At 44.4% G+C, this 25,206-nt stretch overlaps 1 protein-coding gene across 10 annotated transcripts in view; it reads right to left on the bottom strand.

Annotated features, from left to right (window-relative positions):
- The window catches only part of SRGAP2 (SLIT-ROBO Rho GTPase activating protein 2), a 241,851-nt gene that overhangs the window by 26,342 nt on the left and 190,303 nt on the right, over positions 1-25,206 (bottom strand). For all 10 annotated transcript variants that reach the window (XM_059675299.1, XM_059675300.1, XM_059675302.1 and 7 more), the window contains exons 11-14: positions 15,883-15,967; positions 13,269-13,296; positions 11,338-11,362; positions 4,782-4,842 (exon numbers count right to left, since the gene is read on the bottom strand). In XM_059675299.1, coding sequence (XP_059531282.1) covers positions 4,782-4,842; positions 11,338-11,362; positions 13,269-13,296; positions 15,883-15,967 — 199 coding nt within the window. The remainder of the gene's footprint in view (positions 1-4,781; positions 4,843-11,337; positions 11,363-13,268; positions 13,297-15,882; positions 15,968-25,206) is intronic.

The following is a 25,206-nucleotide window of genomic DNA, read 5'->3' as shown; positions in this document are numbered from 1 at the left end:
GGGAAAGAGAGGACATGACAAGTGGTCAGTCAACAGACAAAATTGCCAGACACTGTGCTAGCCACTGGTCCTCGACTGCGGCTTCACCAGGAATGTTACACTGTGATAATGTACGTGAGAACTTTGTCATCTTGGGTTAGAGTAGACGTAATCATAGTAAAATAATGCATGCGTGGTGATTGCTAAGACATGCTTCATATAAATAAATCAACTGGTTCTCACAATAGCCATGTAAGTAAGGTAGGGGGGACCAGCAATCCCATTTTCTAGATGAGGGGACTGATACGCTATAACCTGCCTTAGGTTGCCTAGGCAGGAAGAACCACCAGAGCCAGGACACAAACCCAGGCCTGCTGGCTACAAATGTGTACTCACTCCTGAAGGCCCAGCTTGTGGGGCCTGCTGAAGTGAAGGTGTGGAGGACCAGAAGCCATCTGTGAGTCTGAACATGGATACGGTTGTAGAGAGCACCACACATGCAACCGCAGACCTGGTAAGGGATCCGGGAAGCCCGGCATTAGAGCTGGGCCCAGGGTTGGACTGAACTAGCGGCACTAGGCCTGCCCCACCTTTCTCGGGAGCCCTGTGCCTCAGGCTTTATTCTGCCAGAGTCTCTCTGTTATGGCATGATCCCTTGAAAATGTTGATGTCAGAGAAATCTCAAACAAATTTCTCTTTAGGAAAACAAAAGAGAATACTGCTACATTTTGCCCAGTGTTTAGGGCTACCTGGTGAGGGGTGGCTGAATTCTATCAGCTAGACCAGCGGCCGCCAACCGGTGGTCAGCGGACCACTGGTGGTCCGTGAGGTCTGAAAGGTTGGTGACCGCTGAGCTGGACCTTGGAAAGTAAACCATACAGGCCAGGGCTGAACTCCTGAATCCAACTGAAGCGATATTGAGAAGCAAGTATGGGAAATTCAATTATAGGGCTTGTAACAGGACTTGAGTTCTCTGTTCCTTTAACATGAAGCATGTTAAAACCCCTTCAGTACCAATGTCATATTACCATATTAGTTACCAATAGGGTGGAACAGCCACATGCTGTTTCATCAGAAACAGTCACAGACCCAGCGAGGTGTCAAAACCACAGCCGAACAGGGATGTCATCTCAGGGACCAGGCTACACGGTGCGTTCTACTTGGTAAAGCCAACAACTTGCTCATCATATCCATGATCTTTTTCATTTTTTCTCAGTATAAAACCAATCAGACTTGGGCAAGTTATTTGGAAATGGCACAAAACCTTCCATTTTGGATCCAGCTGTCACCAAGCATTGTCCTCCTAGAGAATTCTTGAAAGGATTGCTACAGCACCACCTCCTGCTCACCTACTTTATCCCTCCACCCTGAAAACGATGGAGTTCTCTCATCCTGACTCAGTCTTGGTTGTTCCTTACATCCCTTCTCCTTCACATCTTCCTGGATCACCCTTACCCGCCATTTACAGATGAGCCTCAGATTTCTCATCTCTATAATGGGACTAAATATCTGCCTCCCAGGGGACATGAAAATAGTACGAATGTGCAAACGGGTGGGCCACAAACACTTCAGAACTGACACATGTTATGGACTCTATCCCCATTAAGTGCACATAAACAAAAAGTGTAATCACAGTTTCTAGGGAGTTAGGGATACCTTGAGTCCCCATCTGGGGGAAAAGTTCAATTTAACTGAACAAATGTGTGTTTTTTTAAATAGCTACAATGTACTTTTCTTTCTTTAAATCAACAACATAGAGGACACATATATATTCTTACACCCTCTTCTTTCTCGCATGAAAGGTAACATGCTTTTTTACTTTAACTTTTTAACTTTTATTTTATTGGTTTGAGAATGAGAGAGAGAGAAAGAAAGAGAGAGATTGATTTGCTGTTCCAGTTATTTATGCATTCATTGGTTGCTTCTTGTATGTGCCCTGATCAGGGATCAAAACCACAACCTTGGTGTATGGGGACGACTCTAACCAACTAAACACCACAACCAGGGCTAAAGGCAGAATGCTTTAGATCAGCGGTTCTCAACCCGTGGGTCGTGACCCCTTTGACAGTCGAACGACCCTTTCACAGGGGTCGCCTAAGACCATCCTGCATACCAGATATTTACATTACGATTCATAACAGTAGCAACATTACAGTTATGAAGTAGCAACGAAAATAATTTTATGGTTGGGTCACAACATGAGGAACTGTATTTAAAGGGCCAGAAGGTTGAGAACCACTGCTTTAGACACTCTTTTGCACTTTTCTTTTTCATTTGACAGTATATCCTGGAAGTCTCTCCATGTCATTTCCTAGAGTTCCTCCTCATTCTTTTTTGGTCGCTGTACAGTATCCCACTGTATGGATACACCACAGTTTATTCAACCACTCCTCTATATAAAGGCATTTAGGTTGTTTCTAATATTTTGTAATTACAAATGATGCTTCAATAAATAAACTTGTGCATATGTAGTTTTAAGCTGTTGTGTATCTTTAGGGTGAATCCTATAAGGATTGCTGATCAGAAGACAAGTGCATATGCAGTTTTGCCAAATTCCCCTCCAAAAGGGTTGTAGCGATTTGCATTGACGTCAGCAATATGTAAGCACAACACAGAAACATGCTAAGGTACAATATCCAAAACCCATCCACTTTCTCAGCCCTTCCACAGCTAACACCCTGGCCTAGGCCACAGTCCTGTCTTCCCTGGGCTACTGCAGTAGCCTCCTATAAAAAACCACTCCCTGTTCAGAATTCTCCAATAGCTTCCCACTCACTCAGAACAAAACCCAAACACCCACCCTAGCCAACAAAGCCCTGAAGTATGACCACTCTCTTCTCCACTCACTCTGTTCCAGCCACACTGGCCTCCTGTGTGCTGGCCCTTGCGTATGCCAAGGATATCTGCATTTGATGCTCCTTCTCCCCCAAATACTCTTCCCCAGATACCCTCATGGCTCACTCCCTTACATCCTTCAGGACTCTGCTCAAATGTCACACTAGGTGACCGTAGGCTTTTCCTGACCCTGCCTAGAACAGTGTCTCCTCTCCATCTCCTCACCTCGCTTTACTTTTCTTCATGACACTCACCAATCCCTGGCATATTATATATTAATTTATTTATGGACTATACAAGTGATCATTTATTTATTTGCCCTTTAGTAGAATATAGGGCTCATGAAGAAAGGAACTTTTTCTTGGCACACAATGAGCAACCAATGTATATGTCTGTTGAATGAATGAATGAATAGAATGCATGGATGAGCAAATAGGAGTGCAGATGCTCTTCTTCTTATTGTCCTTTAGGCACAAATAATTCTTCCTCCCATGAACTTAGTTTGGACTTATCTTTGCCAACTGCTTGACCATTAATCATTACTATCTTGTGAAATTTCTTATGCGGCCGTTCTGAATTACTAAAGCTTATCTCTTGTTAAGTTTTCACTTGCTCATTTATTTTCTCCCGACTCTATCATAAAACCAGGGAAAGACAGCGACAGCGTATTGCCCCTGTTTCTGTTTTCCTGTTTGGCAATGCATGGCGCCCAGCATGGATCAGGGGCTTGATAAATATTTGTGGACTGTTCAGGAATGATGTAAAATGCTGTTACTTCAAGTGAATAGAGATAAGATGAAAAATTGTAGCTGATTAGAATGGGGTTAAGTTGTAGGCATGCTAAAATAATTACTATTTCAAAAATGAACCCAGGCAATGTCTCAGTTTATCAGGAGAGAGGAAGGAAACCAGCTCCTTGGCTCCTCGAGGGTCATTCTGTCCTTTTTCCCTATAATTAGACAGGAAAGCACCTAAAAACAGTTTCTAATGCCTAGTTCCTAGAAATCTTCATGGCGCTAGCTCAGATATCTGTGCTCTCTAAACACTCGTACACTTGGAAGATCAACTCTCTGGCAGTTCACCTCTAACCCTAAATTCTGTCCAAGCAGCCAAGGAGCTGGTGAAGAAGGAATGGAGTTTCTGAGACTGAGCTTTATCTAAGCCAGTGGTTCTCAACCTTCTGGCCCTTTAAATACAGTTCCTCATGTTGTGACCCAACCATAAAATTATTTTCGTTGCTACTTCATCACTGTAATGTTGCTACTATGATGAATCGTCATGTAAATATCTGGTATGCAGGATGGTCTTAGGCGACCCCTGTGAAAGGGTCGTTCGACCGCCAAAGGGGTCGTGACCCACAGGTTGAGAACAGCTGATCTAAGCAGAAGATAGCGTGATTTGACTCGGGGCAAGAAGGAGCCAGTCCAGACCAACTCTCAAATGTGGGGTACAACTTTAAGACCAGCTTCTAACTGCGCTCTTGACGATGCTGTTTACAGTGAGACCAAACAGAAAAAAACCTGGATGTTTTTAGGAATCAATGCAACATTACAAAAGGAGTTGTTTGTAAAGCAGTCTGATCAAAATGCCAATGTGACATAATGGTGAAGGCTGTGCAGTGGTAGATACCGACACGTGCAAAGATGGTGAGTAATGGTGGAACTACCGGCACACATCATGCCAGCTGTACTAATTCACGTAACAGCTGTCATCTAAAAGTCACTCTCAAGCTAGAAAAGGAAGTGTGGTAAAAGGCTGAGGCCTTCTGGGTTAAAACATGTGATGTCTTTCTCTCAAGGTCTATGTGTGGCCATTCGGAAGTAGAAAATATTACATGAACAAATACCATTTTATTCCTTTTCTGAGAATGTCAGGATGGGAAGTCAGTCTCTACGCTTGCTGCTGAAAGAATTCCTGGAAGTTCTTCCCGACTTTGCAAATATGAGCAAGGCTAGCACCCTGCTTACCGTGTCTGCTGATAAACCGGATACAGCTTTCCACCACCAGAGGAATTGCCTGGCTGGAATCCTGAAAAGCCAAAGAGAAACACGTTAGGATCTCTAAACACGGATAGCCCAGGGTCAGAGAAAACGGGACGAAGTGTGAGGAACTTGTCTCAGCTGGTCAGTGGCTGGTCCACAGAAAAGCATCCAGCCTCTCTGCCCTTTAGGCTCCAGAGCTCATAAGCAACGATCCGCTCGGAATGCCACACAGATGCCTTCAGTCAGCATGTCCTACAGGAGACTGATCATCTTTTATCCCAAGTCAGATCCTTACCCTCAGCCATCCAATCAATACATTTTTGTCAAGTATGCCTCCTAAATCTCTCTCAAATCCATTCCCTTTTCTCCCTCTCTACTGTCACCAACCCAATCCAATTCACCATTTTTTCAATCCCCACCCTTGTTGTCCTCCAAACCATGCTCTTCTTCCTTTATATAGTGGTTAGGTGACCTTTAAAAGTGTGCATCTAACTGTTTACTCTCTAGGCCAGCTGTGGGCAAACTACGGCCTGCAGGCCGGATCCTGATCCGGCCAGTTTGAAATGAATAAAACAAACAAACAAAAAAAAGACCATACCCTTTTATGTAATGATGTTTACTTTGAATTTATATTAGTTCACACAAACACTCCATCCATGCTTTTGTTCCAGCCCTCCGGTCCAGTTTAAGAACCCATTGTGGCCCTCGAGTCAAAAAGTTTGCCCAGCCCTGCTCTAGGCTAAACTCTTGAAAGACTCCTCCTACTTTATTTACACAGCCTTGGATGGCCAGGGTCCTGCCTTGGCCTCCAGTTTCATCTCCTTCTGCTCTTCCCCAGTCTCTATTTCAGCCACACTGGCCTTCTTTCTGTTCCTCAGATAAGTCCTCCTTGTCAATGGCTTTGCATGAGCTGCTGTGCATCTGGAATGTTCTCCTCATACCAGGCTCCTGCCCCATAGTCTCAATATAAGAACCACACTTCCTCAAGGATGTTTTTCCAGACTCCCAGATGAGCTCAGGGCCCTGTCTACAGGGTCTCAGCACCTTGAACTTGGCCCTCACAGCCTTGATTGTGACTTAATTGTGTGGGTGTATTTGTTTGCAACTTGTCACTACTACAGCTCAAGCTCCACAAGACGGAGCCTATATTAACGCTTAGGTGTTCAGTGAGGCCATAATGTTCTCACATAGTGGGTGCTCAATTAATGTCAGTTAAGGGTGGTAGAATGAACCAATGGGAGCATCAGAATGGGAGTTTGGTATAAAAGGTAAGAAAGAAAAAACCCCAGATCTTGGTAATAGTGCAGACTAATTGATACTAAGCAAAGAAGCAGGCCTCTAAGATGTCAGTCTTTGCTCTGCCGTTTTGCTATACAACCCTGAAATTTATTTAACTTCTTTGGGCCTCCATTTGGTATCTTCAAAGTAGGGAGGGGATAGGTGGTAAAGAGAGTAATATTTCCTATTGGCACATAAGCATTAGTACTGAGCATTTACAGAGGAACTCAAAGATGTGTTGGGCCATGTACTAAATGCTTTGGATGGATTGGTCCTGGTAACAACCCTAGGGGGTATATAATTATGATTATCCTCATTTCACAAATGAGAAAACAAAGGCTCAGTAAGATGAAATAGCTGCTTATGGTGACATAGTAGTTAAGTGGCAGAGCCAGGATTCAAACCCAGGTATTCTCCTTCTGAGACTGAACCTATCTCTACCACCCATACCACAACCTAGGAACTCAGCAAACATCGTCAGGTACACATACCAAATATTGTAAAAACCAGGAGGGTTTCATAATGCAACTAAACACACATTGGAGAAGAAAGGGATCAGGCAGCCCCTAAACCTAGTTAGAAAGGGCTGTAGATGTTGAGGACAGAGACTGTACTCTCGAGTGGGATGGGTCCTGTGGCTTCTACCCCTTTCACAGTTGGCCCGTGCCCTTCCCTGGCTTTGAATTTTCAACTGTAACCATGGGGCCTGGCCACGTTAGGGAAGCAGCTGGGCCTCACAAAGAAGTCAGGGTGAGAGAGGAGCTGGCATGGCCTCTAGCTCCCAAGCTTATTGGGAGCCCAGGGTGCTGCCAAAGGGAGTACTGTGTGGGCCAAGGCAGAGCTGCAGTCAGGAAGGTCTTAGTGGCCCCCAAACCCATCTGCTTCCCCCAGCTTCCCAGCTGCAGTAGCGTCTGCCCTCTTGCTGCCATCGCTAACTTTTGCCAGTCAGCCTGGCTGATCTTTGAGTTAAAATCTTTGTCAGTTCTTCCATACTCTAATGAAGAAACTATTTAAAAAACAAAACAAAACAAACAAACAAAAAACAAACAAATCCCCCATTTTTGGAAGTCTTTTTGTATTTATAAGTGTTATATATTTTTTATTTACAAATAGCTGTAGCAGTGATAATGAGGATAGTGATATGAAGGTTTGCAAAGTTTTTCTGGTTCTACATCTACACTAATAAAAGAGAAAAATGGTAATTGGCATACGACACTACCCTTTTCATTGGCTAATCAGGGCTATATGCAAATTAACTGCCAACTAAGATTGGCAGTTAACTGCCAACAAGATGGCGGTTAATTTGCATATGTAGGCACAATGCAGGGAGGCGAAAGGGAAAGCAGGAAGAAGCCCCCTGCCACTGACAGTGATCGGAAACCCAGGGGGGAGCTAAGAGCTGGGGGGCAGGGCAAAGGTGGCCCTGGGGCCGCCTTTGCCCTGCCCCCCAGCCATGATCGGAGAATCAGGTGCCTTTTCCGCCCTGGCCAGTGATAGCAGGAAGTAGGGGTGGAGCCAGTGATGGGAGCTGGGCACGGTTGAAGCTGGCAGTCCCAGGAGCTAGGGGTCCCTTGCCTGGGCCTAAAGCGGAGCCCACGATTGTGGGGCCGCTGCAGCTGCGGGTCCCCGCTGCCCAGGCCGGATGCCTAGGCCAGAGGCATTAGGCCTGGGCAGGGGCGGAGCCTGCAACCGCGGGGAGCTGGGGGTCCCCTGCCCAGGCTTGACACCTCTGCCGGAGGCCTCAGGCCTGGTCAAGGGGCCGATCTGGTGATTGGTGATCGGAGGGTGATGAGGGTCAACTCCTCTGGCCGAGGGCTCCCATAATGTGAGAGGGGGCAGGCTGGGCTGAGGGACACTCCTCCCCCGACCCAGTGCACGAATTTCGTGCACCGGGCCCCTAGTTTACAAATAAAGACCCAGAGGGAGGGAACAAAGTTGCTGGCTTCAACAAGCTGAGAACAACATTTTGCCTAGACTTACAGGTAGTTAAAGGGAAGTATACAGGGTTGCAGAAAGCAAGGATTAAAGACATTAACCTGCATGTCCATAGTCAACAGGACAGGAGTATGTCAGAAGTAGCTCAGAGGGGTAATCTGTGGGCAGACAAGAGTGGGCCTGAGATGAGCTGCCTCCCTGTGGAAGAGTATTCTCCTGGGCCACACTGCTCCAATGGGGCCTAAGAAAGAGTCCAGGGGAAGCAAAACCTGGACAAAGACATGAAGGCTTCAGACCCTCCTAAGGGGCCCAAAAACTCTCACTTCACTGACGATTTTGCATACAGCTGGCCAGGCAGTGTCTCTGTGTGTCTTACGCAGGGTGTGCCTCTCCTGTTCTTCCTCTCTCCCTCCCTCCTCCAACATTAGAATCCACCTCAGCTTAATTCTTTTATTTAGAATATTTTTGGTCCTTTAATTCTAGGGTTGGAAAGGTTTTTTTTAAGGACAATTGGGCCAAATCCCCATTCAGTCACATTAAGGGAACTTTAAACCGAAGGGAGAAAGGTAGCAGGCATAACTGGAAATAAGAGTAAAGCAAGCAGTCCAGTGGTTTGCAGGAGTGAACCATCAGGAAGGTGGATAGATAATGTCGAAATAATCCCTTGTTTGGCATAATTTGCCATGAGCGAGAGTTAGGATTTTTGTCAGGTACTGATCTCTGTTACATTTGTTAGCTTCCCGTTTTCACTAAGGGAGAATATACCAACTAACAACATATTAGATGTGGGTAATGAGAAGAAAAGAGGTGTCCAAGATAAAATTTGGGACTTCTGGGGCTGTGAAGAATGGAGAGTCCCAATAAGAGAAATAAAGATGTTAGGGGAGGTGCTAAGGAAGTTAAAACATGGTGGGGAAGGTGAGGAGACTGATGCTATCCCATGAGGGTGGGAGGTGCTATCTTGAACCTCAAACAGCAATGTCCAGCAACCAGTTAGGAGTCAGATCCAAGAGCAAGCTGACATCACGATGGAATACGTGGAAACTGAAAGGAGAGAAAGGTTCACAAGGAAACAAGGGGAAAGGCTATGGAGAGAAATAAGAGGGCCAAGCCTCGGGACATGCCTGAATTTAGAGGACTGGAGAAAGAAGGGCCACCAAGGAAGCTATGGAAGCCACTGGAAAGGAAATGCTGGGCTGAGGGGAGCAGGGAGAGTTTGGAAGCAGCAGTTGCGGTATCTCTTTATGAAGAAAAGTCTGAGCTGGTTTGAACCTAGGGTCAAAAATGACTGGAACCTATCAGGGACTCTCAAAAACAAAAGCTACTAGATTCATCCTCTTGTTTGGCTGATTTGCAATAAACAAACAAATAATTATTTATTCCCTGGTTACTTACTTTTACAAGAATGCTCATCATCCAAATTACTTACTATTTACCCTCCTGACTGTCAGAAAAACACTTTATTAATCCACCATTAGATTTGAGCTGTTGGACCAAAACTGGGGCAGCAGAATGAAAATAAGGTCTTTATTTGATTGGGGCTTTTGGTGTATCCTGGAACTTTTATGCAAATCTAGCAACAGGCAAATATGCTTGGCCTGCAGCTGCTTAGGTGCAACAGGATGCAAGCCAGAGGGGTGCCATTCCTCTCCACGGCGTCCAACCAGCGTGCAAACCACTGCCAAACGGTGGTCTACGGCACTCCTGGAGCCAGAGTGGAGGTGTGAAGCCTTTAGGCATACTCTCTATCCATGAGTAGGAGGCCCAGTTTTAGTCCAGGAACTGAAAGGAACAAACTTCGAGTCCAATCCTATTCTTAAATGTTTAAAGGGGAAAAAAGGCTTGCTTTCTCTTTAAGAGATCCACCTATTAATTTTAAATGCATTAAGTTATCCCTGGGAGTCACTCCATTCTTCTCATTTTAAATGAAATTATGGCAGAAAAAGGGAAGAAGAAAAAAATTAAAGGAACAAGAGGACAGAGAATTGCAATGAACTTTCTATAATTTTAAAAATATGTAATTGTATCCAATGGTGGTCTCATTAAAATGAGATCCAAAGCAGAGAAGGCAAAACAAAACAAAACAAAACAAAACAAAACAAAACAAAACAAAACAAAACCCAACAGTGACAGCAAAGCTAAGACAAGTGAGGGCTATGTCATCTGGGTCCCCCAGCTGGACGACCCAGCCAGCCAGAGCCGTCAGATCGGCTGAAGACCCTGCTGGGCTGCCGACACCACAGAAACGAGGTGGCCTCTATATTTGATTATCTCCCCGTGGCAACAGACACTGTAATTTAACTAAAATGATTTTTTAAAGCCTGAATCAGCTTTCCCCTGAGTAGATACAAAGACATTTCTGAGCTCTTCTCACCTCCTCTCTGCTAACTGCCTACTGCATAGCTGGTATGAGCTTAGGAGATACAAAATCATTTCAGTATTTGCCATGAAGAATAAATTAGGAAGTCAAATTTGCTACTGCAAAACACAATTCAATTAATTTTTTAAACAAGCCCAAATGCTGTTTAGATTATATCATCCCTTGATGTGGATTATCCATCTACTGCTTTCTAAGATCTCCCTTAAATATGGGTAATGAGAGCTAGCTGCCCAGTGTTGGATTTCCAACACTGAAGATTATGCACAAAATTTCCTGCCTATCAATCCTAGATTAGACTTATCTTTGCATTTTTAGGATGTCTTAGAAATACACCTAGGATGACCACACCACTAGAAACAAGTATCTGCAAACATAAAGCAAGAGTGCCTGGCGTGGGTCATTGGCAGCTGGGAGCTTCTGCCCTATTGGTACAGATGTATGAAGTGTGAGGCCTCTCTCCTGGCCTTCTGAAGGACTGATGCCAAAGGCAGTTCTGGAAAAATCTGCTACAGTCAAATCAAATGTCACTATGTAAGATGAACAAATCAGAAAGATCATGGTCACTCTAGCTAAACAAACTAAATCAATGAAGTTGCCAAAATATTAAACACTAGAGGCCTGGTGCATGAATTCATGCACGGGTGGGGTCCGGCCTGCCCGCCCTGATCAGGGCCATCGGGGAGGGGCCGGCTGGGGGAAGGGGCCATGGGAGGTTGGGGGGAGGTAAGACTGGGGCTCCTCGGTTGGCTGCCGCAGTGCGCGTCATAGCGACTGGTCATTCCGGTCGCTTGGCTTTTATATATATAGATGCTATGACTACATGGTACATTCCAAACACAGGCATGAAGTCAGATAAGTGTCTGTCTTGCCTACGGTGGAATTCCATAGATGTCAGTGGGAGATTATCATTTTCACACCAGACCAGCCTGGCTCTTTCTGGGCTCTTACCTGCTTCCTCACGGTTGAGCTACGCCTGTGGTTGACCCCATAGGATCAGAGAGGACCAATCCAGCAAAAGGGAAGAAAAAGAAAATGGGGTTAAAAACAGTCTGTTCGGTGGTTAATGAAACAAGTCACATTATTCTGCTAAGACCCAGAAATGGCTAAGAGACTTGATAAATTACTTTCCAAATAAAACCCATTAAAGCTCTTTTCACAAATGTACAGAGTTTCTGCTTTTAATGTCTGTCACCATTCAAAATCAGAATAGAAGGGAATTGATTCAATTTGCAGTAAAAAAAATATTTGGGCTGACAATAAGATCTCCCTGCAAGGAAACATTAGTAAACACCAAAGGAGGCTACAGTATTTCTCTCTTGGAAATACTTCAGCAAAAGAGAGAGAGCAATTTTTCTTAAAAAATTTAGAGGGTAGAGTGTCCAGATTCGAAGGAACCTTGGGGATCCTCTCGCTCTGTTTAGCCTCAGAAGGCTTTCTCCAAAGGAATCTGACTCAGAGGCACAGTGCTCCAAGAAACAGGAGCAGCGTTGCCTTGTGTGACTGAAGGTAGGGGCCAGAGCCTGGCTCCTGGGCTCCCTCTGCCCCTTCCATCAGGCTGCCTCTAATGAACCTCTCTGGAACCCTAGAGCTCCTCAGATCTACTGGAATGCTTTTTGTCTCATAGGTGAGAAAACAGGAGTTCAGAGAAGCCAAAGAGTGGCCCAATGTCACACAGTGAAATAACACAGCATAAGGGAATTCAACTTTTACTAAGACTGTATCACCATGAAGATACAGAATTCTATTATCCTGGTTCCCTCCAGTCATCAAGATTAATGGAACCTTTATTGTAATCCACAATGACAAAACGATGAAAGCCAAATGAAGCTATTTCTAAATAACAAGCCTATGATTGTAAATGGCCTCATGATTATTGTGTGTGTTGGCAGATATAAGTGGTTGATATAATGGGCTAACCCAGGGTCTCCAAGGAGTCCGGCCATTAAAGCTCTTTCTCCAGTTAAATCAGCACATGTTTAGGCATCTGAGAACTGTTGGCTGAATGAATGCCTTGCTCTCTGCCAGCTCACGAGTGTTCTCATAGCAGCTCCATCACTGGGAGGGAAATATTTGGCTGGGGCGGGGAAGGAAGGGGAAGGTGGAGAAAGACTGGGAGGGTTGCATACTTGTGCACCAGGCCAGGATTTCTACCAATGCTGTTTGGCAAGACAATGCAATGTAATATTTCAATATCCAACAACAGCCACTAGTAGAGGCTGTCATCTTTTCTGTGCATCAAAAAATTCTCAAATGCTATCTCTTGATCTTCCTTCTCAGGGTCAGAGACTTTCCAAAACCCACACATTTAAGTCTGGCAGCTAAGGTTGGGCTACCAGGACCCTCCCTCCAGAGTTGAACATTTCTTTTCCTTGCAGTGGCTTCTGGGAGTTTCTGGGATTATTTCAGCAAATGATAACCCCCCGCCCTCAGTTGGGCTCAGGTCTTTTCCTAAGTCCCAGCAGACCCCACTTCCATTTGGGGCCAGGTGGTGTCAGCAAGGCAAAGGGAAAAAGCCACCTCTGCCCTAGACCCCTCCTTTGCAAAGCCACCTGATGCCTTTGCAAATCAACTCTTTGGCTCTTTTTTTTTTTTTAAATATATTTTATTGGGTTTTTTTTAGAGAGGAAGGGAGAGGGATAGAGAGTTAGAAACATCGATGAGAGAGAAACATCGATCAGCTGCCTCCTGCACATCTCCCACTGGGGATGTGCCTGCAACCCAGGTACATGCCCTTGACCGGAATCGAACCTGGGACCTTTCAGTCCGCAGGCCGACGCTCTATCCACTGAGCCAAACCGGTTTCAGCTCTTTGGCTCTTTATCAGGCTGGGGTCTCTCTACCCCCACGCCTGTTCCCAGGTCATCCCAAGTCACACCTACCTGGCCAGACTGCAGTCTGTCCTCTGACCTGTTGGAAAGACAAAAGCAAAAAGCACATGTTGAAGTAGAGGGTGGAAGAGTGAGACTTGCTTCTGGGAATCAACATGTCTGCCTGGCTCCCCAGAGAACCTCCATTAGTATCAGAGCATGACCAGCCTTTAATGCAAAAGAAAAGAGAAGTTTCCAGAGCCCCTTTCTGGGCAAGGGTTGTTTTTGATACTTGTTCCCAGTCCAGGGCTGCAGGTGTCCCTAAATCTTAGGTTTGCCTACTCTGCTTCCCAATGAGGTGGATTTAGGAGAACAATAGCAAGGCAGACCACACGTTAGAGAACCTTTCTGTAGATGAAATTTAGCTTCTCTTCTGTGCACACTGTGTGTGTGTGTGTGTGTGTGTTTGGTGAGAAGTGAGGAGGAAGGGACAGCAAAGATATGAAAGTTCTAGTTTTAAATTCATACTAAATTCTCCTGTTCAGTTGGGCTGGGGTGGCAAGAGGAAAGTGAGATTCAACACTGACATTGCTATAAAACTGTGGTTTCTCAATTCAGTAGTGGATCCTAATATTAAGTTTAATGGGTCACAGCCAGCTTTAAAACATGAGATTGAAAATCTCAATGTTCATAAGAAGTATTTCTATGTTTTTAAAAAAATACAATGCATGTATGCATGGGCCATGTGTGCGTGGGTCCACAGTTAACCACGCTTGGTCTGTATTAGGCCCATACTGGATAAACCAGGGAAAACCCAAGCAGGCCCAGAATGGAGAAGCTCCCACACTCCTCATCTGTGCTCCTGGAAAGGCACCTCCAAGGGCTGAGAGAGGGCAGGGCTTTTTCTTGCCTTTAAAGGTTGCTAATTGTTGATTATAGTTCAGCTCTTCTTGAGAAACACCCTCCCCCACCCCTAACAGCTTCTCATTACCAAAGCCTCAGCTTTCATCTGCAAAAATATTATTCTGAGCCATTATTTTCAACATCTGGCCCATTTCCACTCTGGAATATTCATACACATCAATTATCTCTCTGTGGCAGGAACAAGGGGCTCTTGTGTTATGGTGACAAATACATACAGAAGGCAGGGACATTGACGACTTGCACACAGGAAGATCTATAGCTATTTTTTTTTTTCCTTACTGCTAGAACCTGTCATATTCAGATGAAGGCAATTTGCAGCACTAATGAATGGTCACCAACCTTCGCCCCTCCATAGCAGCACATCTGGTGCATGCGCAAACCCATTCTCTCTCACACGCAGGCTCCCCCCAACCCCCACCAGGCCCTGTTCCCCATCTCACTTAAGGGCTGTGCTTCAATTATCTTGGCAAAAAGAAATCATGGTTATAAACTTGCTCCGAACAGTTCTGGGCTTTCTTTCCTCTGATTCCCCATGGAGCAATCTGATAACCCAAGAGTAAAGATTTTCTATCAGCAAAGTTTGGATCTCAAAGCCCAAATCTGTTCAGCATGAGTCTCTTGGGTGGTAGGGAGGAAAGAGAACAGAAGTTACCTAACAGGCTTTCTTCACATAAAAGAAAATGCCCGAAAAATCACAATGTTAAAGACATGAGAGAGAAAAGAATCATCTGGGGGAAGTGTCCAGGGCAGGAGAAGGACAGGGCACGAAGGGTGGGTAGGAGGCTCTGGTAAGAAAAGCAGAGCTCTGATTCCTGGGGCCAATGAGCCAATGAATGCTGGGCACTTTCCTCTACTCTGCAGTGTCTGAGGAGTGCTCAGGTTTTATTTTACAAGGTTGGACTTTGTGTCAGAGCAGGTTTGCCTTTCCCTGGTGTTACCACAAATGCCCCGTAGGCTCCCATTTCCCATCTTTAAGTGAGATTAGTGGGGCAGGAGGAGGGGCCCGCATTCAGAGGCATCCCCAACCTGGGAATCCCATTAATCATAGGATGCTGAGAGACCTGGGCAGGGTGCCAAGAACCCCAGGGAAGGTTCTCTTTCAACCTTCGCCTTCTGTTTGACAGCTGGGGGGGAAAAAAGTCCAGAGTGCCAGTCCCGTTCTCTGCCTTGCTACTTCCCAGGGTCTGGTTAAAGTCAGACTCTGAGACGAGACCGTCCATTCAGCACCGTGGCCTCAGCAGGGCCCAGGCAGAGAGAGGGCTGCCATGTAGCATCAGGGCTGCTCAATGCAGAAGGAAACCGCTGCTCTACTGTGACGCTACAGAAAGCAGCAGTCTGTCGGTCACTGTGCCTTTGAAACCCCTCTCCTCTCCTCGGAGCAGCTGGGCAGCTCACCTCCCTTCTTGCTCCAGCCTCAGTCCTGCCACAGAGGAGCTGAGAGTTTTCACAAAGTGTCTGGAGTAAGTAACGCCTCGCCCTTTTACCCAGGTCACGGCAGAGGAGGCGCAGGAAGGGGACTGGGTAGAGAGCAGGCACCCTCCGTTTAAACAAATAGACGATGCACATTAGTGATTCATTAAGCACCGGCCTGTTCCCATTACTCAAGCAGCCATCTGGGGAGTGTGCTTCCACATCACAGGCTAGAAAAAGAAGTGCATTCACACAACCAGACCAGGGCTGGCTTAGGGTAGAGGCTCAGCAGTCCAGTCCAGGGCTCGGCCTTCCCCTCAATGCAAACCTCCAGCAGCGCCCCCACACTCACTTTCTCCCAGGGTTTTCTGGAGAAGGTCGTGCTTGGCTTGCAGCTTGGTAATGAGGTTCCTGCCCTCCAGGTACTCCTTCATTTTCTGTAGGGGAGGAGGAGGAGAAAGAGCAATCAGACTCCTGAAGAAGAAAAAAATCACAGCTGTACAGTCCCCTTCGCAGAGAGCACTTGGTTTCTGACCCACTTTCTACCAGGTCCATTGTTTATTTCTTTATGACCCCGAGCATCTGGACAGCTGCTGACTTTCATGGGAGTTCCGCATTGGCCAGTGTAAGAAACTCTCCGACAGCCCCTCATTCACCTCTTTCAGTTCCACTGAAAAGGAGCAGGGGGTGTAGGGGCCGACTGAGCCTGGTCTTCTTGGTGTGAGGACACACATCTGCCACTGGTCACCATCACTGACATCCAGCCCTGCCCCTCCCCCCAACAGGGTGCATTCCATCACACCAGGAGCAATGCCAATGGCAGACGCGGCCCCCACCCCAGCTGCAAGCCCAGCACGCACAGCATCTTTGTTTAAGCCTGTCTTAATCAGCTTCTTCCTCCATCTGCAAGGAGTCTTTGTGGAAAGCCTGGGATTTCTGAGCTTTCAAGAGGGGCTGCCACTCCCCACTTGCACATACACATATCGGCAGCTCCAAACAGAAGACGAGGGTATGGGAATGCCATGCCATCTTCTCTCACAGTTAAAATACGATTGCTGTGGTGCATTTTCTGATGGGACCTCTCTCAACCCTTGAATGCCCAGTGAGAGACTAGGTTTCCCTGGACAATTCATCAAATCTTCAAAACAACCTTATGAGCTATTAATGTCACTATCCCCATTTTATGAATGAGGGCACTGAGATTTGGAGAGATTAAATAAATTGCTTAAGGTCAAATAGCAAGTGAGTGGTAAAGCCAGTATCCAAACATATGTAATTTGACAATACAGTGTGTGCACTTAACCATTACGGTAACATGCTCCCATTATGTTACCAAGCAGGAAAAGGAGAACACGGCACAGTATCAATTCTTTGTATACATGTGAATATATGAAGCAAATTAAGGGTGTTTAGAGCACTTTAGCACATATTCTCTCATTCGACTATCACAATAACTCTGTACAGCATGGTAGGGAAGGCATCATTATTTTCTTATTACAAACCAGAGGCCCGGTGCACAGTTTGTGGGATCGGACAGAAACCGGCTCTCCGACATCCCCTGAGGGCTCCTGGACTGCAAGAGAGGGTGCAGGCCAGGCCGAGGGACCCCACTGGTGCATGATCAGGGCCAGGGAGGGACAAGGGAGGTTGGCCAGCCCGGGAGGGGCCATGGGAGGGCTCCAGGGCATGTCCAGTCTGTCTTACTCAGTTCCAATTGGCCAGACCCCAGCAACAAATTAACCTACCGGTCAGAGTGTCTGCCCCCTGGTGGTCAGTGCATGTCATAGCGAGCGGGTGAGCAGCCTTAGCATATCATTAGCATATTACGCTTTGATTGGTTGAACGGCCAACCAGCTGACCGAACACTTAGCACAGGCTTTTATTATATAGGATGAAAGGATGATCTTGGGTAAGAGTGTGTCAAATAAATTGCTGATCGCTGCAAGGCAGTCAGTGGAACTGTCAGGCCTGGATCACAGGCCTTTGGCCTCTTAACTCAGGGTCTTTCCCACTCCACCACACAGCCGCTCACAGGATCTTCTTTGCCTTGGTGTCTCCTGCTGCAACAGCTCATCTGCTAGCCTGGGGCCATCTATACATGTCTAAACTCAGAGGCTACATGGCAGTGTTTCCCTGGTGCTATGTGAGATATCTAGGGGGCTAAGTGAATAAAACATTTTAAATTATAATAGTTCTGTCTTTCTTTTAATGTATTACGTAAAAAGTATAAATGCACATCAAGGCTTTGATTTTATGTCTATTACCACATAGGAAGAAGGCAGAAAGAAAAGGTGAAAAAATGTGAGCTACTTTTATTCTGTATGTTTCTGTACAGTGGGAACTTTTAACCAACAGGGTATTTCTTTTCTCTCTCCCTCTCTTTCTGTCATGCAAAAACAAAAACAAAAAGCCTGGGCTTGGCTGGTATGGCTCAGTGGTTGAACATTGACCTATGAACCAGGAGATCACAATTTGATTCCTGGTCAGGACACATGCCTGGGTTGTGGGCTCGATCCCCAGTAGAGGGCGTGCAGGAGGCAGCTGATCAATGATTCTCATCATTGAAGTTTCTCTCTTTCTCTCCCTCTCCCTTCCTCTCAGAAATCAATAAAAATATATTTTAAAAAATTTAAGCAAAAGAAAAAAGCCTGCTCTCTATGGGAGGCACTCATTGGCCCTCCCATGCTCAGCTAGAGGCTCCTGTGCGAATCTCTGCAAATCTCTAAGCCTGCACTTCTCACACCGTCCTGTCCTGGAGGGTTTAATCCTCCTGTGTCTTTCTCTCTAGACTGCCTCCTCCCTATGGTCAGAGACCATGACATTCATTATTCTTGGCATCTCTGATATTTAGTACTGTGCCCAGGAGATTGACACTCAATAAATTCTTGAGGTATGAGTAAGTAAATCAATAGTCTCACTGTCCTCTGGATAGAACCTTCCACAGCAGTCATGAAGGAAGCCTCCAAGTGTGCCCCTACTCTCTCTATTAAGTCTAAAACAATCACAAAATAAACCCTATACCAAATCATTTCTGTTGTTTTACCGGGGACCTGCTCCCTCTGCTCCTTTGTGCTTTTGCATGAAGACATCTGCATGAAAATAGGCTTCCTTGTCACCTTCTCCTTTCCTTCTGCTCCAGCTGCCACCTCACCTGCTGTCAGTCTTCTCTGGGTGATAGCTAACCCCCCACCAATGCCTAATTGTGAGGTTTGGAAGCTACTTCAGGGCCCAGGGGTGAAAAAGCTGCAGGGAAACACCCTCTGCTAACATCTGAATCCTCACATCCTCTTTGGAAGGTTATCCCAGGAGACTCCAAGGTTTCCTAATGAGGGAAAATTTACCAGGAAACTGTAACTCTTAAAAAAGACCAGACTGCTCAGCCACAATTCTGAAAGGCGATGGATGCAAATTCCTTCCCCTCCCTCAGGTTTTTACTTGTGATTCCGGAAATCTTTTTTTTTCCCTTTTTCATTTTATGTTTACAGTTCACTAGTTAACTCTGGCTGTCACTTGGTGAACCATTACAATAAATAAAAATCTGATAAGAGGTATGGATTCCTTTTTTTTGGGGGGGGGGGATTCCATTAAATGCTGAAGGACTGAAACTGTGTCAAGGTGTGACCTGCAGCCCTATGACTGGGAATAACATTTCGGTAAGCCAGATAGGAAGATAAAAGCATCCTACAGTTCATAGGTATGTTATCTATCACTTCTCTGTCCTGCCCATAGCCAGCACTCCTCTGTATGAGAGAGAAGCTGGAGGAATAACCTGGCTTTTACTGGTAGAATTGAGTTAAAAGCTTCAGTCGCTACTGATCAGACACCTGTGAGAAAAGAGCCAAGACAGCTGAAGGCAAAGGAGGAATAGGTGGCTTTTCAATGCTTTCTGCAGACCAGGCCTAGGAAAATAACTATCTATGTGGAATCTCAAAATCCCTTCCTTGGACAATACGGTCACTTTCCTTATTTAAAGCATGTTCCAAAGATTAGGTAATTCTTTTTTTTTCATGCCACTCCCTATACCCTGCTCCCCTCAACAAACATCAACAATAAAGGGGTGATCTGGTGTTTTCCTCAATGGAGGAGAGAAAAGAGGGCAGTTTTCTATTCTAAGTCTCCAAAATCAAATCAAATTCCTGAACAGCTAACCAGTGCCACACCCTCCCCCTAGTTTTACACTCAATGTGATCAAAACTGAGAATTTATTCAAAAAGTAGGGAGGCAGTAAGTCTATTGGGTGGTTTCGGTGGTTTGTTGTTTTTTTTTTTGCCACTGAGAACCTTCCATTTTGTTTTTATGATCTGAACTTATTTCTTAATAACTTCCTTCAAAAAAATATATTTGTATTGATTTCAGAGAGGAAGGGAAAGAGACAGAAACATCAATGTTGAGAGAGAATCATTGACTGGCTGCCTCCTGCATGCCCCCTACTGGGGATGAAGCCAGAAACCCTGGCAGGTGCCCTGACCAGGAATTGATACGGGACTTCCTGGTTCACAGTTGGATGCTCAACCACTGAGCCACACTGGCTAGGCTTAATCCATTTCTAATTGGTTATCAACTGTCAGCAATGAGTTTTATTTATTGAAAAGTATTAGTATACTTTTTCTTTCTGAACCCTCCTTCTCTAACATTTTGGTTGCAGTAAAATGGAAAAGCCTGAGTTGGAATATTCTAGTCCTACCTTTTATTAAGTCTTCTAACCTTGAGCAAGTCACTTAATCCCCAGTCTTAGTTTCCCTTTCTGAAAACTGGGGATAATAATATCTTTTTCACAGGTTGTTGAAGATGAACCTGTGAAGATGTATGACTATGATTATTAGCACAGAGTCCTGCCCTTAGCAGGTATGCAAAAGCGTTCCTTATACTTGAATCACCTGCTCATTAACCTAAAAACCATCATGCTCTCCACTTCTTTGCCTTGTGCTAATAGATAAAAAAGATGAATCAAAGCAGGTTTCTAGTCTTAAAAAAAAAAAAGAGGCACAAAATGCTTTGCAAATTTAATTTTAAGTACCTTTGCCCTTTAAATACGCTTACCATGGAGGTATAAAACGCAAGGCTTTCTGCCTTGGATTTCATCTATGTGGAGCCAGTGCCATAAGTACCCACTGCTACAAAGGGCGGGTAGGTGGGAGGAGTGAGCCATGCCCACCAGCCCCATGTGCAGAGATACACAGATGTCACTCCAGTGGCTGCTTCCCCACCATCAGGCACACTCACATTTTCCCTCCTCCCTGTGAATTTTTAAAGCAGGAAACAGCTGTCAGGCTGTATAAATAATACAGCAAATATTTAAATGGGAGCACATCTCCCACTTTAGTTGACAGGGCAGGGGCAGTCATTCATTCGTACCTGCTTAGCACACATTACTGAATGCCTGCAGGAGAATCTATAATAATAAAAGCGTAATATGCTAATTAGACCAGAGGTCCTTCCGGACGACCTTCCGAATGAAGCTGGAGCTGTGAGGGAAGCCCAGGTCCTGGGTTCGGGGTGGGGGGGAGGTGGGGGAGGAAGGGAAGCTGGTCCTGGCAGTCGGGGGAAGGAAGGCCTACTCTTGCATGAATTTTGTGCATTGGGTCTCTAATACCAAGATAAAAAAAGATTTCAGACCACCAGGTCCACGTCTAGACCTAGAGCGCTGCCATGGCCAAGGCACCAACTCCTCTCCTATCACGTTGCCCAAATCAATACCCAAGAATTCAGGCAGTCTGGTCTTGTTTATCAGCTGTAATCCTTAACCCCCTCCCACTGCCACCTCCATACAGGAAGTACTTAGAAGAAATGCCAGCCTTACAGGCTTTGACAGTCCTTGGCTAACTAGTGAGCATTACTGACTATGAGCAGGGAACTGGTTAAATATGTGATGGTACATCCACCCATACAATGGAATTCTGCACATCCATTAAAAAAGGAGGCAGGTCTGGGCCCTGGCTGGGTAGAGCGTTGTCCCAATATGCCAAGGTTGTGGGCTCAATCCCTGGTTAGGGAACATACAAGAACCAACCAATGAATGAATGTATAAATAAGTGGAACAACAGGTCTCTCTCTCTCTCTCTCTCTCTCTCTCCTCTCACTCCAGCCCCCCTCTAAAATCAGTATAATTAATTAATTTAAAAAGGAGGCAGGTCTTTTTGGACTAATCCTATATAATAAAGAGGTAATATGCAAATGGTCATTATGCCGTGACACGTAACAACTGATCTGCAGGAGGGCGGGGCAGCGAGCCCCGTGCAGTGGAGAGCTACGAGCGGCATGGGTGGGGTGGCCAGCTGAGGGGAGCGGCAGAGAGCTACTCCTCACAGATTCATGTGCAGGGCCACTGGTATAAAAATAAAGCCAAAGTAAATTAAGTAAAAAAAAAAAAGAGTAAAGAACAGTGTAAGTAGCATACTTTTTATATTTCTATTTATTCTATTTGATTACATTTCTAATGTAATTCTATTGTACTGAAGGATATGTCAGTGATAGTCTATGCACAGGGTCTCTCTGGAATGACACAGAATAAACTGCTTTTAACCTCTTGGCAGAAGGGAAGGTATGGGGGGGAGGTGTCAGGGGTGGGTAGAAGCTTGAATTTTTTCTGTATGCTATTTTGAAATCTTTAAAAAATCTATTTTTTTAACAATCACAGTGAAAAAAGGCAATGGGGAAAAAGTGGACACTGCTGGACTGTGTGCTATAGAGGACAAGTGACACAAAGCCAGAAAGAGCAAGACAGGTCGCCTCATGTAGGGAAAGAAGAGGAGGAAGCTGCTGAGCTGTCTCTAAGCCTCTCCTCCACAGCAGCTTCTTCAGCAGGTGGACAGAGAAGGCCTGGGCCCAAGACCAGGCAACAGGGACAGGAGTTCTTTTAACTTCCTGTTGAGGTTCCTTGGACAGGCTACCCATCCTCTCTGGGTTTATTTTTTAATTCCTTCAATGAGAAGGTTTGTTTAGATCAGTCGTTCTCAACCTTCCTAATGCCGCGACCCTTTAATACAGTTCCTCATGTTGTGGTGACCCCCAACCATAAAATTATTTTCGTTGCTACTTCATAACTGTAATTTTGCTACTGTTATGAATCGTCATGTAAATATCTGATATGCAGGATATATTTTCATTGTTACAAATTGAACATAATTAAAGCATAGTGATTAATCACAAAAACAATATGTAATTATAGATGTGTTTTCCAATGGTCTTAGGCGACCCCTGTGAAAGGGTTGTTCGACCCCCAAAGGGGTCGCGACCCACAGGTTGAGAGCCGCTAGTTTAGATGATATTTAAAAATCACTTCAAACTTTAAAATTCCATGATAATTTTTCTGGGACTCCAACAAATGCTTCAAATTTCCAACTGAAGTCATCTGAACAGATCAATCTGATGAAAGCTTTCCCAGCAGCTCTCTGGGCCCCTGGGCACACTACGAGGAGGCCAAGCCACGGCAAGGAGCCTGTTCCCAACGTTCCGAAGGAAGAGAGCTTATAGGATGCGCTATGCTGCTGTTTGCGAAGGACACGGGGAAAAACCTGGCGATGTTTGTCGAGGCAACAAACTGAAAAAAGCCCACGAGCAGTTGTGTAGGCTTTGTCTGGTCTGGCAAGCACAGGCAGCCATCCTGTTTAACATGCATATCCCCTTTTCATGAATGTCCATTTCACCACTATCCAAAAACCCTTTTATCATGAAATGAATTAACTGACACATTCTAAGCACCAGTCACAAAAGTAATGAACTCTCTTGTAAATCTGTTATTAGACAAGCTCAGACAAAAAAAAAAAAATGTTCCTGTTAGCCAAGGAAATCTGCACACAATTTTGATAAGTAGCGCTATGGCCACAAAAGACAGGAAATGGTTAGAGAACATCAGTGCAGACAGAGGTGAAAGAGCGGGCAGATTTGAGAGGTCACCAGTTTGAAGATGGTCTTTCCTGCTCCTTCTGAAGGTCAACTTTGAATAAAAATGTTACAGATTCATTTAAAGCCAAAAAGGAAATCTGACAGTCTTAAATACAGATTTTTAAGTCCAAAATTTCTTATTTAATAAAAAAAAAAAAAAAAAGGAAATCTTCTTTAGTGTAATACGATTGGGTCATTTAAGTACTATTATGTCTAAGCAGTCCAGACAGGCCCGCCAAACAATCCTATTCTTAAAAGCTTCTAGAGTGTTCAATGACCTCCTGAGATAATGAAGCTTGGAGCGGCAACACAGCCCTCATCATAGTCCAGAAGTTCTCTTAATAGCTAACCCAGGTTTTTGCATGTGTTTATGCTTTCGCACATGCTGCTCTTTCCTCTTGATTCACAGCCTAGTTCACACATCCTTCAAGATCAAGCACAAAAATCGCTTTGTGTGTGATCTTTCCCCAACTCCATTCTTCCTGGTCACCACTCTTGCATGTGTGCAGTGTGCATGTATGCATTTTTAAATTTATATATACTTATATACTTCTTTAATTACAAAAATCAATCTGCCATACCTGTTTAGAAATACATAAAGTAAAAATGAAAGCTAACCTTTCATATACCTAATCCCATCATCCCCTTCTTCATGTATACCCTCAGCATTCTCAATAAATGATCAATTTAATGATTGATAAATAAATAAGGATGATGGTGATAATAAATTTTCAGTGCTTACTGAACACTAACTACAAACCAGGCAGTGTGCTAAATACTTTACAAAAATTAATGAATGAGCCAAAATGTCAATCCATTATTTCTATGTGTAGCTTTGAGTATTTCACTCTAAAGTGTTATAATTAAGTGACTTAGAAAAAAATGTTAATAATTTGGTAAAAAAGTAGATTATAAAACAATATATATGTACAGCACTATCCCGTTTTTTGTAATAAAATTATAAATGCATGCTTAGATATGTGTATGCATATATCCTAACACTAGTATCTCTAGGTAGTGAGATTATGAGTGATTTTTATTTTCTTCATTTTGCTTCTAGATTTTATATAAGCATCTGTTGCTTTGTATAACAAGAAAGAAGTTATTTTAAAGAATAATACTCCCTTAAATCATTCCCTTTCAACAGTCTTCTTTAGGACAAAACAAACAAACAAAAACACCTAAGAATTCTGAGCTTGACTAAGTAAAAAAAAAATTTCATTTTTAAAAAGATAGCAAATCACTAGTGTTCTTAATGACGAAAAAGCAGTGTTCAAGGAAGAATTTAAAAAATTGTTCTACTTGTAGGAAAAAGTCAATTTACTGCATATAGACTGTGTTTCTTGTCTGAAAAAAGTTGATTTCTCTCATTCAGAATCAGTGTGCATATTTACTGGCTATATTTCATCTCACACCTGCAAGCTTAATTTCTCCTTTCTTGGTCATCAGGAGGTTAGGAAATAAATTTTAGTCCAGGCAATAAATCCTACTTGGCAAACTCAGAATAACTTAATTATTGAAAAGCAGCACCAAAGACCAGCCAGCAACTTTCCAAAGGGCTGTTAACACTACTAGTATTTTAAAAAGTTGGGTCCATCTGTTTAAAGAGATATTAGGAGATACATGAATAACAAAAAATAAAATGTTTTGAAATTCTCTGCAAACCAATAATGCTACCTATCCCTCTGAATTTTAGCAATAATTGTGAAAAAAAATTTCCCATCAACAAAAAATATAAAAGAAGGTCATCACACCACCTAGAAGAGGCTACAGACTTTAAAACCAAGACACG

The sequence above is a fragment of the Myotis daubentonii genome, chromosome 18, assembly GCF_963259705.1.
Source record: "Myotis daubentonii chromosome 18, mMyoDau2.1, whole genome shotgun sequence".
Taxonomy (NCBI): domain Eukaryota; kingdom Metazoa; phylum Chordata; class Mammalia; order Chiroptera; family Vespertilionidae; genus Myotis; species Myotis daubentonii.
Note: the sequence above shows the minus strand (reverse complement) of the source record. Positions and strands in the feature narration are given on the sequence as shown.